This window comes from Pongo abelii, chromosome 10, assembly GCF_028885655.2.
Source record: "Pongo abelii isolate AG06213 chromosome 10, NHGRI_mPonAbe1-v2.0_pri, whole genome shotgun sequence".
In the NCBI taxonomy this organism is placed as follows: Eukaryota; Metazoa; Chordata; class Mammalia; order Primates; family Hominidae; genus Pongo; species Pongo abelii.
Window position 1 is genome coordinate 131,223,641 of NC_071995.2, and position 17,530 is coordinate 131,241,170.

Genomic DNA, 17,530 nt, shown 5'->3' on the forward strand with positions numbered 1-17,530 from the left:
AGCGTGGAGCCCCTAGTGCCACACGCTCAATGGCGCGAGAGAGGAGACAGCGTGCAGCCCCTAGTGCACACGCTCGATGGGGTGAGAGGGACAGCGTGGAGCCCCTAGTGCACACGCTCGATGGGGTGAGAGGGACAGCGTGGAGCCCCTAGTGCCACACGCTCGATGGGGCGAGAGGGACAGCGTGGAGCCCCTAGTGCCACACGCTCGATGGGGCGAGAGGGACAGCGTGGAGCCCCTAGTGCCACACGCTCGATGGCGCGAGAGAGGAGACAGCGTGGAGCCCCTAGTGCCACACGCTCGATGGGGTGAGAGGGACAGCGTGGAGCTGGCCTACAAGCTCAGAGTGTGTGGGGCAGAGGACAGTGCTGGAGGAGGAGTGAGGAGCCAGGTGCGGTGGGCACTCTGCACATTGTGGTCATTGGAGCTGAGACCCGGAGACTGGGAATCAGGCAGCTTCCAAAATGTGCCAAAGAACAAACTGTGTGGGGTAGAGCCAAGATTTGAACCCAGGGTCCTAGAGGAGAGGCAGACAGGAGGAGAGAGCAGAGGGAGAGAGTGTTGGGGGGCACCGGCTGCGAGAACTGGAGCTCAGAAGAGAAAGAGAAGCTGGGGCACAGCTCAGAGGTGGGGAAAGGTACCCGACCTCTTTCCAAACCCCCTCGAAGTGCCCCTCCAGCATGGTTAGCGTGGAGTTGGGGAAGGGGGAGACCCTGCCCTGCCACCCACCCCAAGGCAGCCAGAGCCAGTTGCTCAGCCCCCAATGGCCCTGGCGGCCAGCCCCTCGGGACAGGGCAGGAGGGTCCTCTGGGCTGGAGTTCAACCCTTGGGACACGGCAGGAGGTCCCCCGGGCTGGAGTTCAACCCTCGGGACAAGGCAGAAGATCCCCTGGGCTGGAGTTCAAGGTCAGACGGGCCTTTCAAATACAAGCAAACGCCAGCCTCCCTCCCCCAGGCATCGATTTCGTGAATAAATCAGCAATAACAGCCCCGTAAATCCTTGGCCAGCTGCCTCCAAGCTCCAGCAGGACAGGCGGCTGGCGGGGAGCGGGTGGGGGCCATGGCCCTGGAGTGGGGGTTGCGGTGGGCCTGGGTCGGGGCCGAGGGAGCCACATCCAGTGTGGGGGCTGCGGGCTCCAGGCCTGGTGTTTCCAGAGGGGGCCTCAGAACCGGAGGGGAAGGCCCCACAGCATCTGCAGAGCTCCCTGAGGTCCCACAGCACCTGTCACCACGGCTGCCAGGGAGTCAGCTCTGCGAAATTATCACAGACGTGGGGGGATGTCGTCTCTCCCTCCCCCAGCCCTTTCCCCTTCCTTCCTTCCCACTTTCTTTCCTTTCTTCTATCTTTACTTTCAAGCTCCAAACGTGCACTTTGATTTCCTTCAAAAGATTCCACCCTTATCTGTACCTGGTTAAAAGAATCAGCGAAAACCAAAGCTATCCTGAAGATCGCCCGGCCTCGCGAGGTGCAAGTTTTCGGGGCATCGAGCCTGGCCTCTGCCAGCCATGCATCCTGGGGGTCTCCCACGTCTAAGTCTTGCTGTGCCCCCAATTTCAAGTCACTGGTGATCCCTGTGGTCTATTCTGGGCATGGCAGCCCCTCACACCTGTTCTCCCAGGGTTGGTTCGGCTCTGGTCTCTATGGCATCGGGACGGGAAAGCCATGTGGACGCTGGTCGTGTGGCCTCCCGCAGCCTGGCTTCCTCCCGCAGCCTGGTTTCCTCCCGCAGCCTGGCTTCCTCCCGCAGCCTGGCTTCCTCCCACAGCCTGGTTTCCTCCCGCAGGCCCCACGGCTGTTCTTCTCCTCATCCCATCTGGTAATCCTCGAATCCTGGATCTCTCCAGGTGCTCCATGGGCCATGGGATTCCACCCAGGTCCTCTTCTCCACTGGACTTCTCCTCCATCTCTCCAGGAGCCCAGGGCTGCCCTGACCCCAGTGTGGAGTGGCCAGGTCTCTCGGGACTGTGGCTGCTGAGGCTGTGCAGGCAGCGTGGGACCTAGGGCTGGTTGGCTGTGTCCTGACCTGGAGTCTGGCTGCCTTCACGTGGAGCTCCTGTATCCGCCGTGTGCCCTCAGCTACCCCAGGCCACCTGATCACACCCGTCCACACCTGTTCATACCTGTCCACACCTGCTCACACCCATCCACACCAGTTCACAGCTGCTCACACCTGCCCAAACCTGCTCACAGCTACCTGCACCTGTCTACACCTTCTGACACCTGCTTATACCTGTACACAGGTGCTCACACCTGCCCAAACACCTGCCTACAGCTTCTGACACCTGCTTATACCTGTTCACAGCTGCTCACACCTGCCCACACCTGTTTACACCTGCACACAGCTGTCCACACCTGCTGACACCTGCATACAGTTGCCTGTACCTACCTACGCCTACTCACAACTGCATATACCTGCTCACACCTGTTAACACCTGCCAGTAACTGCTCACACCACACACCTGCTCACACCTGCCCACAGCTGCCTCTGCAGGAGATGCCCAGTGTGGTGGGTGGTGGGTGGGGTGGGGTCCCCTACCCTCTGCTCAGGCAAAGGAAATATCTGCTCAGTTCGGGGCCACCTGTGCAGGTTGGTGGGGCCTGACACAGCCTCACCATGTGGCATGGAAGCAAGCCCAGGACAGTGCTTGACCTGAGCGGGGAGGCATCTGCCAGGCCTGTGGTGGAGGTTGGGGGGTGGGACCCTCCATCTTTGGCATGTGACCCAAAACCTCTGCATGAGGGACCCCCGTGCCAGGCCTGCCCCTGCTGCCCTCCAGCTTCAGGGCCTCTACCTCTCCCCAGCATGCGGCCTAGACCCAGGCCCTCAGGAAACATCCGTGACCCCAGCAGACGGGCAGCCAGGCAAGGACGCTGGAGTGGGTGAGCCAAGGTCAGGTGGCGGTCACGTGTGTTTCCTGTGGCTGCCGTCTGCCACGAATTCCACATCTCAGTGGCTTAAAGGACATAGTCATGACCTTACAGAAACGAGCCTGGCTGATACTTCCAAGGCTAAGGATGCAGGCAGGGGCTGCCCAGGACCCAGGAGAGAGGGGAGAGAGGGGGCGTCATCCCAGAGCCCATGAGGGACACGGTCGGCTGCTGGGTCCCTTACAGCGGAGACCAAGAACTGCCCTTTGCAGGTAGCTCTGGGGTCACTAGCGAGGGGAACAGAGCTGGATGGGGGGCTTCAGGAGGGGCCGGGCAGGAAGACGTGGAGACGGCGCACTCGTAACCCCACTACGGCTTCCCATAAGGGGGAGTGGAGGCCGGGGCAGCAGCCGCAGGGGCGACACGGTGTCAAGGCCTCCTGGACATTTTGCCACTGCTGGTGCCAGAGAGACCACGGTTTTGCAGATGCCCAGGACAGGCCAGAGGGCAGGGCCCTGGCTTGGGGAGGGGCTGCCCTAGGAATGGGGACTCCTGGCCTGGCTGACCTGCACCTGGGCCAGTGGAAGGTGGAGTTGGGCAGGCCTGAGTGAGTCTCACATCCATCTGCTGTGTGGCCCTGGGCAGGTCACTCAGCCTCTCTGGGCCTCAGCTCCTCCCCAGGGCTGTGGGAGGGGCCAGCAGAATGACAGCCTGATTCCTCCGCCCCCTCATCTGCAGGCCACCCGCCCAGGGACGTGCTACCATTTACCTAACACACGTCTTTAAATCCACCCAAAGGATAACTGCATGAATTTTAACAGGAAACTCTTTATCACTGCCTTAGGAGGGGACTATTATCTCTTTCCAAAAATGAGAGATAACTGTACAAATAAATACAATAAAATACACACCGCAGTTAAAGTGGTTGGATACCACAGTGTGGAAGGCTTTGTCGTCTGACGGCCGCTTGAAAGGCGAGACTGTTCAGCATCAGAGGTGCTCTAGAACCTGGCCTAGATTTTCCTCTTGAAATAATCAGAAAGCTTAGAAGAGAACAGGGGTACTTTTCAGGATGAGGGAGAATTTTTTATCTTCATGTGAGGGTGGGGGCTACACAGCATTGACGTCTGTCAGACCCCAGGAGCTGTGTGAGGGTGAGGGACAGGCAGAGAGAGAGACAGAGACAGAGAGAGACACACACACTGAGAGACTGAGAGACAAAGACACAGAGACAGAGTCAGAGACTGAAAGACTGACAGAGATCGAGACAGAGAAAGAGACAGAGAGACAAAGGGACAGAGAGACACAGAGACAAAGAGATACAGAGAGACAGACTGAGACAAAGAGACACAGAGTGACAAAAAGACTGGGAGAGACAGAGACAAAGAGACACAGAGAGAATGAGACAGAGACAGAGAGGCAGAGACAGATGCAGAGACAGAGAGATAAAGAGACACAGAAAGACAGAGAGACAAAGAGACAGAGACGAGGAGATAGAGTGACACAGAGAGACAGACCACAGGGACAGACGCAGAGCGGGGAACCCTTTCTTGTGAGGGGCCTGGCCTCAGGCAGCTGCCTGCCCTGGAGCTGGTAGGCTGTCTGGTGTCTGTGCGGAGAGGAGTGATCAGAGGTTAAGAGAGGCTCCCCACCCGGGCCCGCCGCTCTAAACACAGGAAGATCCACAGTCCTTGGGAAGTTTATAGAACTGCTCCCCTTGGGGCCTATCAGGATGTGTGATCTTAAATCATTGCTGTTTAATATTCAACAGTTGCTCTGCTGAGAACAAGCGTATTTAGGGGAGGTTGCTTGAGTGGGGTGGTCGCCCTACAGGACAGGGATGTGGAATACGACCAAGTCGGGTGCCACCATCGGGCTGGGGGTCACTGTGCCCCTCCCTGCAGCCCCAGCCTGGCCCTGGCCTCTGGCCTGCAGACTCCAGGGCTGCAGGGAGACCCCACCGTACACCCCATGCTGGCCGGGTGGCTGGTGAAAGGGACCCTTTGGCTTCCAGCCTCCACTTGTTCAGTGCAGACACGGCCTCAGAACCAGCCCTCAGAACGGAGCAAGAATAGCCGTGCTCAGCTCGGACCCCGGGCGGCACTCACTCCAGTCGCTGGCAGTGCTGCTGCGGGCCTGACGTGGCCCTGGGGCTCGGCTGTGCTCTATGAGCCTCGGACCTGCTCCTCTTTACTCTCTGCCGTGTTTTTCTTCCTCTTGTATTCTGTTTATAATTTACCTTATAAATTATATAATTTGCTGGAACCCTTCTGTTTCCTGGCAAGTTCCCAGAACCCGATCACCAGCAGAACTGGAACGTACAGTATGATCTATACATATTTACACACACACTATGCACCCTTCCCGGGGCCCTCCCTATACCCGTTTACACACACGCCACGCACCCTTCCCGGGGCCCTCCCTATACCCGTTTACACACACGCCACGCACCCTTCCCGGGGCCCTCCCTATACCCGTTTACACACACGCCACGCACCCTTCCCGGGGCCCTCCCTATACCCATTTACACACACGCCACGCACCCTTCCCGGGGCCCTCCCTATACCCGTTTACACACACGCCACGCACCCTTCCCGGGGCCCTCCCTATACCCGTTTACACACACGCCACGCACCCTTCTTGGGGCCCTCCCTATACCCGTTTACACACACGCCACGCACCCTTCCCGGGGCCCTCCCTATACCCGTTTACACACACGCCACGCACCCTTCTTGGGGCCCTCCCTATACCCGTTTACACACACGCCACGCACCCTTCTTGGGGCTCTCCCTATACCCGTTTACACACATGCCACGCACCCTTCTTGGGGCCCTCCCTATACCCGTTTACACACATGCCACGCACCCTTCTTGGGGCCCTCCCTATACCCGTTTACACACATGCCACGCACCCTTCCCGGGGCCGTCCCTATACCCGTTTACACACACGCCATGCACCCTTCCCAGTGCCCTCCCTATACCCGTTTATACATACGCCACGCACCCTTCCCGGGGCCGTCCCTATACCCATTTATACACACACACGCCACACACCCTTCCCGGGGCCCTCCCTATACCCGTTTACACACATGCCATGCACCCTTCCCGGGGCCGTCAGTACCCCCAGTGGCCTCAGTGTCCAGTCCTCCCCGTCCTCTGGAGCTCACTCTTGTGGGGGCCTTTACTCTTTTGCTGTTCTACCTGCAAGGCTCTCCAGCTCCCCAGGGGAGAATTCCCACCCGTCTTCCGATGCCAGAGACCCCGTCCCCCACAGCAGTGGTTCGCGCCTGTCTCCTGTCCACCTGGGGCTCAGCTGCAGGTCCCAGGGCCGCAATGTCTCCCCCTCCTGTGTCTCCATCCGCCCCTAGGCACCTGCACGGTGACGTTCTGGGTGGGCAGCGCCTCCCCTCATGCCAACTTCTCCTTCAATAGACCAGAGGGCCTCAGGTGGGGGCCCCACCTTGCAGACCTGAAGGTCAGGGCATCTACTCTTTGGGGAAACGAAGTTGGGTTCGTAGGGGCAGCTCTGGTGTTGTTGGTCCTTCCCTCCAGACACCACGTCTCCTCGTCTGGCTCCCAGGAGGCCCCAGTTCTATTTCTATTTCTCCCGCCTTTGTCATCCCCTCAAACTGCTTCTGCACAGCCCCCACTCTGCCTCTCAGGCTTTAACCCCAACTGTGAGCCCCACCTGGCTGTCCCGGGGCCACTGAACTCCGCGTGTCCATCGTGGCTCTCCCCCACACACCGCCACGCACCGGCTGGCATTCTGTGCCTATGAATGCCCTGCCCGTCTCGGGACTGGGAATCAGCCGCTGTCCCAGCCCACCTGTCAATCACCCATCAATCACCGGCCAATCGCCCGTCCATCACCGTCTCTTGCTAGCTTTGCATCCTAAATATTTCTTGGAAGAGTCCCGTGTCCGCCACACCCCACATGAAAGAAAGTTCACCCCACTGGGCTCAACGGGAAAGATGTTAATGAAGGGAAGCTTTAGGGATGTGTGGTTAGGGTCATGGGGACAGACAGGGGTGGTGCAACCTCAGAGGCGGCAACGTGGAGTTCTCGACACTGGCAGAATGCGGCCTCGGGGCCGGCCACTTGGACCACGGTGCAGCTTCCGACAGCCTGCGGTGCCTCCACGGGCCGAGACAGCCTGCAGTGCCTCCACGGGCCAAGTGCACAAGGTGGGACCAGGGAAGGAGCTGGGGGACTGGAAAGCGGTGGTCAGCATCTGTGGGCCCAGCAGGGCTGGGGCCAGAGGGGGGATGTGGTGATGGGGCTGGACCTGGGGGCGTGGTGATGGGGCTGGACGGGGGGCGTGGTGATGGGGCTGGTCGGGGGGTGTGGTGATGGGGGCTGGACAGGGGGCGTGGTGATGGGGGCTGGACGGGGGGTGTGGTGATGGGGCCGGACGGGGGGCGTGGTGATGGGGGCTGGTCGGGGGGTGTGGTGATGGGGGCTGGACAGGGGGCGTGGTGATGGGGCTGGTCGGGGGGTGTGGTGATGGGGCTGCACGGGGGGTGTGGTGATGGGGCTGGACGGGGGGCGTGGTGATGGGGGCTGGACGGGGGCGTGGTGATGGGGCTGCACGGGGGGCGTGGTGATGGGGGCTGGACGGGGCTGGTCGGGGGCGTGGTGACGGGGCTGGACGGGGGGTGTGGTGATGGGGCTGGTCGGGGGGCGTGGTGATGGGGCTGGACAGGGGCGTGGTGATGGGGGCTGGACGGGGGGCGTGGTGATGGGGGCTGGACGGGGGCGTGGTGATGGGGCTGGTCGGGGGACGTGGTGATGGGGCTGGACGGGGGCGTGGTGACGGGGCTGGACGGGGGGTGTGGTGATGGGGCTGGACGGGGGCGTGGTGATGGGGCTGGTCGGGGGGCGTGGTGATGGGGGTGGTCGGGGGGCGTGGTGATGGGGCTGGACAGGGGCGTGGTGATGGGGCTGGACGGGGGGGCGTGGTGATGGGGGCTGGACGGGGGCGTGGTGATGGGGCTGGACAGGGGCGTGGTGATGGGGCTGGACGGGGGCGTGGTGATGGGGCTGGACGGGGGGGCGTGGTGATGGGGGCTGGACGGGGGCGTGGTGATGGGGCTGGACAGGGGCGTGGTGATGGGGCTGGACGGGGGCGTGGTGATGGGGCTGGACAGGGGCGTGGTGATGGGGCTGGACGGGGGGGCGTGGTGATGGGGGCTGGACGGGGGCGTGGTGATGGGGCTGGACAGGGGCGTGGTGATGGGGCTGGACGGGGGCGTGGTGATGGGGCTGGACGGGGGCGTGGTGATGGGGCTGGACAGGGGCGTGGTGATGGGGTTGGACGGGGGGTGTGGTGATGGGGACAGGTGAGTTGCCTGCCACGACCCAGAACCAGGAGAACTGGGTTCTGGTTCTCAGCCTGTCTCCCACCGTAGAGCAACCTCTGACCGCCAGACAGGACACCAAGGTGAAAACTGTCAAGCCCCCAGGACGGGAGACAGGTCAGGGGGAGAGGTCTGGGGAGAGGTGGCGGGGAGGTCAGGGAGTCAGCTGGGGAAACAGCAAACGCTGGGCGTGGCCACAGCTGTGCCTTGTCAGGGGATGAAGGTGAAAGACAGAACCGGCGGTGACACAGGCTCCCCCGCCCCGCGGAGGACTCAGGCTGTCAGAAAGGCCCCTATGTCAGCCGGGCGCGGTGGCTCACACCTGGAATCCCAGCACTGTGGGAGGCCGAGGCGGGCAGATCACCTGAGCTCAGGAGTTCTAGACCAGCCTAATCAACATGGTGAAACCTTGTCTCTATTAAAAGTATAAAAATTAGCCGGGCATGGTGGCGTGTGCCTGTAGTCCCACCTACTCGGGAGGCTGAAGCAGGAGAATCACTTGAACCCGGGAGGCTGAGGTTGCAGTGAGCAGAGATCGTGCCACTGCACTCCAGCCTAGGCAACAGAGTGACACTCTGTCTTAAAAAAAACAAGGGCCCCTGTGTCATGGAAACGGGAGGGAAGCTCTCCAACGGCTGCAGCCAGGGTACTCCGTGCTCTGGCACCCACACCCCCGTCCCGGCCTGCTGACCCTCGCCCAGCCAGGGCCCTCCGTGGTCCGGCACCCACACCCCCAGCCCGGCCTGCTGATCCTCACTTACCACACAGGTTCGGTGTCGTCCCGGCTTTGCTCTGAGCCTGAGCCTGGGATGTACCCACGACCCAGCCTCCTGGCCTCTCACTGCAGCTGGGTTTGGCCCACGGGAGCCGATTTTGTTTGGAGGGGAGGTGGGGGCGTTTCTCCCCTGGGCCCTTCCTGCTGAGGTGACTTGTCTTTCACTGATAGTGGCTGTGTCCCCAGGACCACATCTGCTAGGTGCCCTCCACCTCAGGGGTCCCATCCTCCCTTGCTCTTCAGCCTCGGTGGTGGCTGCACACTGCCCATCCCCAGCACCCTCCCCAGGCTGTCCTCCTCAGTCTCTGCGGTGCGTTCTGTCCCTCTGAGGGCCTCGGCTTTCTTAGGCCCCGACTGCTGGCCTGGTCTCCTGCCCCACAGGGTGAGCATCAGGGGAGATGGTGAGAGAAGCCGACACCCGCATGGGTACGTGAGCATTGGGGGAGATGATGACAGAAGCCGACACCTGCGTGGGTGGGTTCAATCCATGGCCGACCTGCTGAGGTCTGGTGTTTAACAGTCACAGCAGTTTAGGGAGCTCAGAATATTAAAGAACCTGCCAGATTAACTTCCAGCTTCCATTTTAAAAATGTGTAATTGAGGATTGATTCTAGATGTGCAATTTAAAATCGGACAGGATGAAAGGATTGAAGGCACCTGCAAACAGTCCTGACCTGCTTCACAGAATTCGAGATCTGGTCTCAATTCAATTTATTAAACTAGAAATTTTAAAGCACTTGGTCGGGGGGATTTCTGGTATGATATCAGGCATTCAAAGTGATTAAAAGAAAATAAAACACTACATTTGTAAGTGCTATTTTTAAAAGGCTCAAGGGACTTTAAAGGCACAAAAGCAGTGAATTCTGTTTCACAGTATTATTATTTTATTTTATTGTATTGTATATTTTTTGAGATGGAGTCTCACTCTGTCACCCAGGCTGGAGTGCAGTGATGCGATCTCAGCTCACTGCAATTTCCGCCTCCTGGGTTCAAGCGATTCTCCTGCCTCAGCCTCCTGAGTAGCTGGGATTACAGGCGTGCACCACCACACCTGGTTAATTTTTGTATTTTTAGTAGAGGCAGGGTTTTACCATACTGGTCAGGCTGGTCTCGAACTTCTGACCTCGTGATCCGCCCGCCTCTGCCACCCACAGTGTTGGGATTACAGGCGTGAGCCTCAGTGCCTGGCCTCACGGTATTATTTAATCTGCCCAACCTGAGTTAAACAATCGTGGCCATGGGGAAGGAGGGCGTTTTATTGATTGAATTTGTGTCCACAATAGTACGATCTTTAAGATGAACCGCAAGCTTACAGCACATAGGTTTTGAAAGGTGCAACTTAATAAACTATATATAAATTTTTAAAACTAGCCTTAAATCTTTTCTGTGAATAGAAGCCCCATGGGCAAAACACAAAAGAAACCAAACAAACCTCCAAAATAAAAAACCTGCAACGTCCAAAATAAAAACCTAAGAAGCAGAAGCCCAGCCGAGCTCAGAGCCTCACACAGACACAGTCCCGGGAGGTGCAGCCCGGCCCAGCTCAGAGCCTCACATGGACAGAGGGAGGCAGAAGCCTGGCCCCAGCTGAGAGCCTCACACCCACCCTCTGTGCCGAAGGACCCACTTTTCCAAGGTCCCAATCCATTGTCACCTGGGGGCAATTCATAAACAGCAAAACAAAGGGCATAAAAAATAAAGTAGACATGGGAAATGCCATCTTTTGTGATTCTACAAAATTTCTCACTGATGTTGCCACTGAGCTTCTAGCAAGACTCAGGGTAGCCCCATCTCACTGTCCCCGACTCCAGCTCAGGGACCGTGGGGGCCTTGGCCGCCCAGCTCGGCTTCCAGCTGCCTCAGCCTAGGCTCTGGAGAGGCCTCAGTGCCCTGAGCAGGAGCCCTGGACCTCACCCTGTCCCTAGACCATGGCTGCACTCACCCTCACCCTGTCCCCAGACGCCGCGGCCTCACTCGCCCTCACCCCGTCCCCGGACGCCGCGGCCACACTCACCCTCACCCCGTCCCTGGACACCGTGGCCACACTCACCCTCATGCCCAGTTCTACGTTCTCGCCGCCGTACACCTCCATGCCGGGGTCCAGCAGCCCAATGTCTCCGAAGTACTCGCGGTCCACTACGAAGGAGCAGCCGATCATGGCTGGGGTCCTGGGGGGCAGAGACAGCGGCGTGAGGACCTCGCCGTACAGGCCTGAGCCCTGTCTGCTGGGCCGTGAGCCAGGAAAGCCTGGAAGACCCCGCCACCCCCTCCCTCCTGTGCCTCCTCCCTGCGCACTCAGGTCCCTGTGCTCAAGGTGAGGGGCCGCTGCTCCTCCAGCCACCAGGACTTGAGTCCCTTGGAGCCTGGTCAAGCACTCAGCCCAGACGGCGTCCAAATGCTGAACGCCAACAGATGCCAGAACCCGCATTCAATTCAGCTTAGCGTAGGAGGTTTAAAAAAAGATCAATCGGCCAGCACAGTGGCTCACGCCTGTTATCCCAGCACTTAGGGAGGCTGAGGCAGGAGGATCACTGGAGCCTGGGAAGTTGAGGCTGCAGTGAGCTGGTATTGCACCACTACACTCCAGCCTCGGCAACAGAGTGAGATCCTGTCTCCCCTCTCCCCTGAAAAAAGATCAGTTTACCTAAGGAGCCCTGTGGTTGCCTTGAACATCATTTCCCAAGTTCCAGTGAGTCACTTGCCCGCCTCCCCCATGCTTCATCCTAACTGTGTATCAGGAGCCAGGACTGCAATGGGCAGTTGCGTAGGTTGTGCACTGCTCACCTCCACAGAACCTTGTTGATGACAGATTCTGAACGACACAGCTTGGAGCTGTGAGTGCACAGCCCATGCAGCTACGTGCCACAGACTGCCAGCTGTACTATACTTCCTGTAATAATTCTAAAACGTCAGCCGACTTAGCCTGGCCCCATCTCTCTGAAATCACGCATTGGTATGCTCGTTATATTTTTTCTAATATGTATTGAGAGTGCATCAGTGCTGCAAATCCCCTGGGAAGAGGCTGCATGGACAGCAGCAGTGAAGGCAGGATCTGCAGAGTGGTGAAGGCAGGATCTGTGGAGCGGTGAAGGCAGGATCTGCAGAGTGGAGTGGGAGGATAAGCTGGTGTACCATTGTGGGTGACGCGACGCGCGAGCTCATTCACTCATCCCTCTCGGGTTTCTACTGGGTGTCTGGAAGGTGGCGGGTATTGAAAAAGAGGCAGGAATATCACATCTCCAGCAAGGAGCAGGCAGAGTCTGTGTCTTGTAAGGAAGGAGGAACTTCTCATCTTTGCTGAAAGATTTTGCCTCAAAACAATTTCCTTGTCTGTGGAGAGCTTCATTTCTTCTGAGGCCTCAGGAGCTGTCAGAGGAAGCAGCAAAGCCTCACGCTGTCCCCAGATGCCATGGCAGGCCGGCCAAAGGCCTTGAGCTTCCCCGATCCTCCTCTACGTATCAACGCGTTCTTCCGTAAAAACAACAACAAAAAGTTGGCCTCTGTCATAATTTAAAAGAAGCAATTCTGTCCCCAACGACTCAGCAGTCAGAAATAAATGCCCATCAATTGTCCAAGAATAACAGGGGCATTAAAAAGCGATTGTCCTTTTATTTGTGCAAAGATCCAATTTGTTCTGTCATTAGATTTCGGCCACAAACCTAACAGTGATGAAATTTTAATACCCCCTTTGATTTTTAATAGCAACATTTGACTGGGTAAGTTATAGTTTATCATATACAACAGGTATTTCTCCCGTTTTCTTAACAACAACAATCATTTCAGGATGATCTCTGATGAAGTGAAGAGCCAGATTCTCTGCCACGTCTATTGTAGCAGGTAGTGTCTTTTTTTATTATTGCTCAGAGTTCTAAAATAAACTCAGGAGGCAAGGGAGGAAGCACCAGCTGGAACTGGATTGACCTGCCTGAGAAATGCCTGCTGTGATTAAAGAAAAAGGCAGGGCTGAGGGTTCTCAGGCTCACGTGGGGCTGCCTGTCACTGTGGAGACAGCCTCCCCTCGGGGCGGTTCTGCCACATGCGGGGCACAGGGGTGCAGGGTGGAGGCCCCAGGTCCTGCCTGCTGGAGCTGCTCTGCCTGACGCCCGCACCCGCCCTCCAGTTCTCAGCTTCCAGGGCCTTAGTCCAGCCAGATGCCTCTTGTTAGCATCAGAAGTGAGTCAGCCCAGCAACCACAGAGGGACAGGTGGATACATGGAGAGTGGCCTGTCCAGGCTGTGGACCACAATTCCACAGTGGAAAGAGCGAGGCTGACACAGGCTGCGACGTGGAGGAACCCTGGAAATGTGGCACCGAGGGCAGGGAGCCAGGTGCAAGAGGCTGCCCCCCGAGTGACTCCATCCGCATGCAAGGAACAGAAGAGGCAAGTCCACGGGGGCAGGAAGTGGATTTGTGGATGCAGGGGCTGGGGCAGGGGGAACGGGGAGTGGCGGCTCATGGGTATGGGGTCCCCACGGGGAGGGAGGACAATGCTTTGGAACGAGACAGAGGTGGCAGCTGCACGACACTGTGATGGTCTAAACACTGCAGAGGTGCACACTTTAGTGTGGTTAATTTATGTTATGTGAGTTTCACCAAGGGCCCACTGAGTGCTTTGATCTTCCACAGACCCTGATAACAAGAAAAGCCATCGTGGCCGGGCACAGTGGCTCACGCCTGTAATCCCAGCACTTTGGGAGGCCGAGGCAGGCAGATCACCTGAGGTCAGGAGTCCAAGATCAGACTGGCCAATATGATGAAACTCCATCTCTACTAAAAATACAAAAAATTAGCCAGGCGTGGTGGTGCGCACCTGTAATCCCAGCTACTTAGGAGGCTAAGGCAGGAGAATCACTTGAACCTGGGAGGCGGAGGTTGCAGTGGACTGAGATTGTGCCACTGCACTCCAGCCTGGGCAACAGAGGGGATTCTGTCTCAAACCACCACCACAACAACAAAGGCTCAGCTCATGCCTACGTAAGACAGCAAGGAGGCGGTGGGCGCTGCCCGTGTGGGTGGAGTCAGGACCCACATCCCCAGAGGCCCGCAGTGGACCTGTCGTCTGCACACGTGCACAGGGAGGCCTAGTGAGCCAAGTGTCCATGAACCTGGGATAGGTACGTAAACAGCAGTGCGCGCATAAGACACAATCCACGGAGAAGCTAAGACAAGGGCACCGGAACCACGTCCTTCCACACAGAGTTTGGAACACATGGAGAATAACGCACACTGAAACCTCGCCGTGCAAGACCCAAGTGGTGACCGGCACACGGTACACGTATGTGCAGATGTGCAAGCCACAGACGCATGGAAACATCACCCGAGAGCTTGATTATTTACATTTCTTTCACATTCATTTGGTTTTATGAATTTCGATCAATACAATTTTAACTTTGGTTTCAGTCAACACTTGCCACCTTCAATCAGAGGCACTAAAACGAAAAGTTAAAATTAAAACTGGAGTACATTAAGGATGAAAAGTGCAGGAAGGCACGTCCAGTTCACGACACAGGTTACGGGGCAGGAAGCTGTGAAACAGGCCGGTGCTCTGCGTCTTGGGGGGCCCCCAGCATCCGCTTTTCAGGGAGGGGTACGGCTGCTCTCGTTTCTGTGTGGCTTGTCAATGGGGTTGGGGTCGCTGACTCCTTAAATCCTTGGAGCACAGGGCTCTGCAAGGCCAGCTCTCAGAGGGGACTCCTCCGGTGCTGCAGGATCCCGCTGGGGCCTCCGGGCCCACACCGCCCTCCCAGGTCCTCTTCTGACCCGGAGAGGTCTCAGGGACAGCGCCCTGTTCTTTGTTCCTCGGGTGAAGGAGAAAATCAGGGGTCTACTCCCCTCAGGCCCAGCCCCCGGCAGACAGGGCTCTGTGAGCTGGAGGACCCTGGGGAATGGAGGCAGTGCTTGGGGTTCCAGAGCTTTGGAGGGAATTTCCGAGTGGTTCTCAGGTGGGTAGGCCTGGTGTCAGCACAGCCCTTGATCCTGGAGGGGCTGGTGGCACATCAGCAGCCTCTGGGCACCCACAGCCTGGGGCTGTGGCTTCTTCCTGGAGGAACACGTGTCCCCAGGTGTCCTCCGAAGTCACACCTGAACCAGCAGCCCCGATGAGAGCCAGCTCCCCCGGGCCTGCCCCCCGCCTGCTAGGCTGCCCGTCCTTCCTGCCGTTCTCCCGCCTTGCTCACATGATGGGGGTGCCGGATCTTAACGGGGATCCCAGGAATCCTCTGTGATGAGGATGGTCCCCAGCGTCTGTCCCGGGAGGAAGGAGCAGGGGAGCAGGAAGTGGCCTAGAACAGGGTGGAGGCCGGCAGGACAGCCACCTCCACAGGCCCAAGCAGCGAGGCCACACTCCTGCCCAGGACTGTCCCACTCACCGGCTCAGGTGCTTCAACTCTGCAGGGAGCAAAGAGGCCTCCGAAGATGATCCACAGGCGGCTGTGAACACAGGAAGGGCAGAGAGTCCCAGGCATGTGGGCACCTCCTGCAGCCGCATTCCCGCTGCAACTGAAGCCCTCCTGTCTTGCGGACGCCGACACTGACATTTAATGTTATTTAAAAACTGTTTCTGAGAAGGCAGAGAAGCACATGCCATGTTTTAGAAAGAGTTTGCATCCACAATGGAAAGAGTGAAATGTAGGGTCCAGCCCTACGGGGCTTAGCGGGTGTTCTCCCCGTGTGCGGAGACAAGAGATTGTGAGAAATAAAGACACAAGACAAAGAGATAAAGAGAAAACAGCCGGGCCTGGGGGGACCACTACCATCAAGATGCGGAGACCTGGCCGGGCGCGCTGGCTCATGCCTGTAATCCCAGCACTTTGGGAGGCCAAGGCGGGTGGATCACCTGAGGTCGGGAGTTCGAGACCAGCCTGACCAACATGGAGAAACCCCGTCTCTACTAAAAATACAAAAAAAATTAGCCAGGCGTGGTGGCACATGCCTGTAATCCCAGCTACTAGGGAGGCTGAGGCATGAGAATCGCTTGAACCTGGGAGGCGGAGGTTGCAGTGAGCCGAGATCGCGCCATTGCACTCCAGCCTGGGCAGCAAGAGCGAAACTCTGCCTCAAAAAAAAAAAAAAAAGATGCAGAGACCAGTAGTGGCCCCGAATGGCTGAGTGCGCTGATATTTATTGCATACAGGACAAGGGGGCAGGGTAAGGAGGGTGAGTCGTCCAAGTGATTGACAAGGTGAAGCGAGTCACGTGATCACAGGACGGGGGCCCTTCCCTTTTAGGTAGCTGAAGCAGAGAGGGAAGGCAGCAAATGTCAGCGTTTTCTTCTCTGCACTTATAAGAAAGATCAAAGACTTTAAGACTTGCACTAGTTCTTCTTCTGCTATCTACTAAGAACTTCAAAGAGGAACCAGGAGTACGGGAGGAGCAGGAAAGTGGACAAGGAGTGTGACCATTGAAGCACCACAGGGAGGGGTTAGGCCTCTGGATGACTGCGGGCAGGCCTGGATAATATCCAGCCTCCCACAAGAAGCTGGTGGAGCGGAGTGTTCCCTGACTCCTCCAAGGAAAGGAGACTCCCCTTCGCGGTCTGCTAAGTAACAGGTGCCTTCCCAGACACTGGCGTTACTGCTTGACCAAGGAGCCCTCAAGCAGCCCTTATGCGGGTATGACAGAGGGCTCACCTCTTGCCTTCTAGGTCACTTCTCACAATGTCCCTTCAGCACCTGACCCTATACCCACAGGTTATTGCTAGGTTATATTAGTAATGCAACAAAGAGTAATATTAAAAGCTAATGATTAATAATGTTTATACTAATGATTGATAATTGTCTGTGATCATCTCTATATCTGATTTGTATTATGACTATTCTTATTCTAACTATTTTCTTTGTTATACTGAAATAGTTTGTGCCTTCAGTCTCTTGCCTCAGCACCTAGGTAATCCTTTGCCCACAGTGAAAATTGTTAGTACTTAAAAAGTGAGGTGGTTATCCCTGCGCCTAAAGTTCCATTCCCCAAAGAGATCATGGAAATGCCATCCTGGAGCAGGGCCCACGCTTTCTCTGCCCGGGGCAAGCGTCTAAATGTCTTGGCTCTGTGCCAGAAGCCTGGGTGGCAGCTGCTCCCCTCTGCCCTGATATGCAAATGAGGAAACATGGCCATGTGTCAGTAAAGCTTTATTTACAAATACAGGACTGTGAGCCATGATTCCCTGACCCCTGCTGTACATCCTTGAAAATGCCCTCCACTGTTTTTTTTTTTAGACTGAATTTTGCTCTTGTTGCCCAGGCTGGAGTGCAATGGCACCATCTCAGCTCACTATAACCTCTGCCTCCTCTGTTCAAGCAATTCTCCTGCCTCGGCCTCCCAAGTAGCTGCGATCACAGGCACCTGACACCACGCCCTGCTAATGTTTGTATTTTTAGTAGAGACAGGGTTTCGTCAGGCTAGGAACTCCTGACCTCAGGTGACGTGATCCACCCGCCTCGGCCTCCCAAAAGTGCTGGAAATACAGGTGTGAGCCACCGCACCCAGCCCCTCCATTGCTTTTAATATGCATATTTACTTTCATTTATGGAAATT

General features: G+C 57.3%; 1 protein-coding gene across 2 annotated transcripts in view; it reads right to left on the reverse strand.

The window, feature by feature from the left end:
- Positions 1-17,530, reverse strand: part of GALNT9 (polypeptide N-acetylgalactosaminyltransferase 9) — a 130,419-nt gene that overhangs the window by 36,768 nt on the left and 76,121 nt on the right. For both annotated transcript variants that reach the window (XM_024256802.3, XM_054528457.2), the window contains exon 6: positions 11,052-11,169. In XM_024256802.3, coding sequence (XP_024112570.1) covers positions 11,052-11,169 — 118 coding nt within the window. The remainder of the gene's footprint in view (positions 1-11,051; positions 11,170-17,530) is intronic.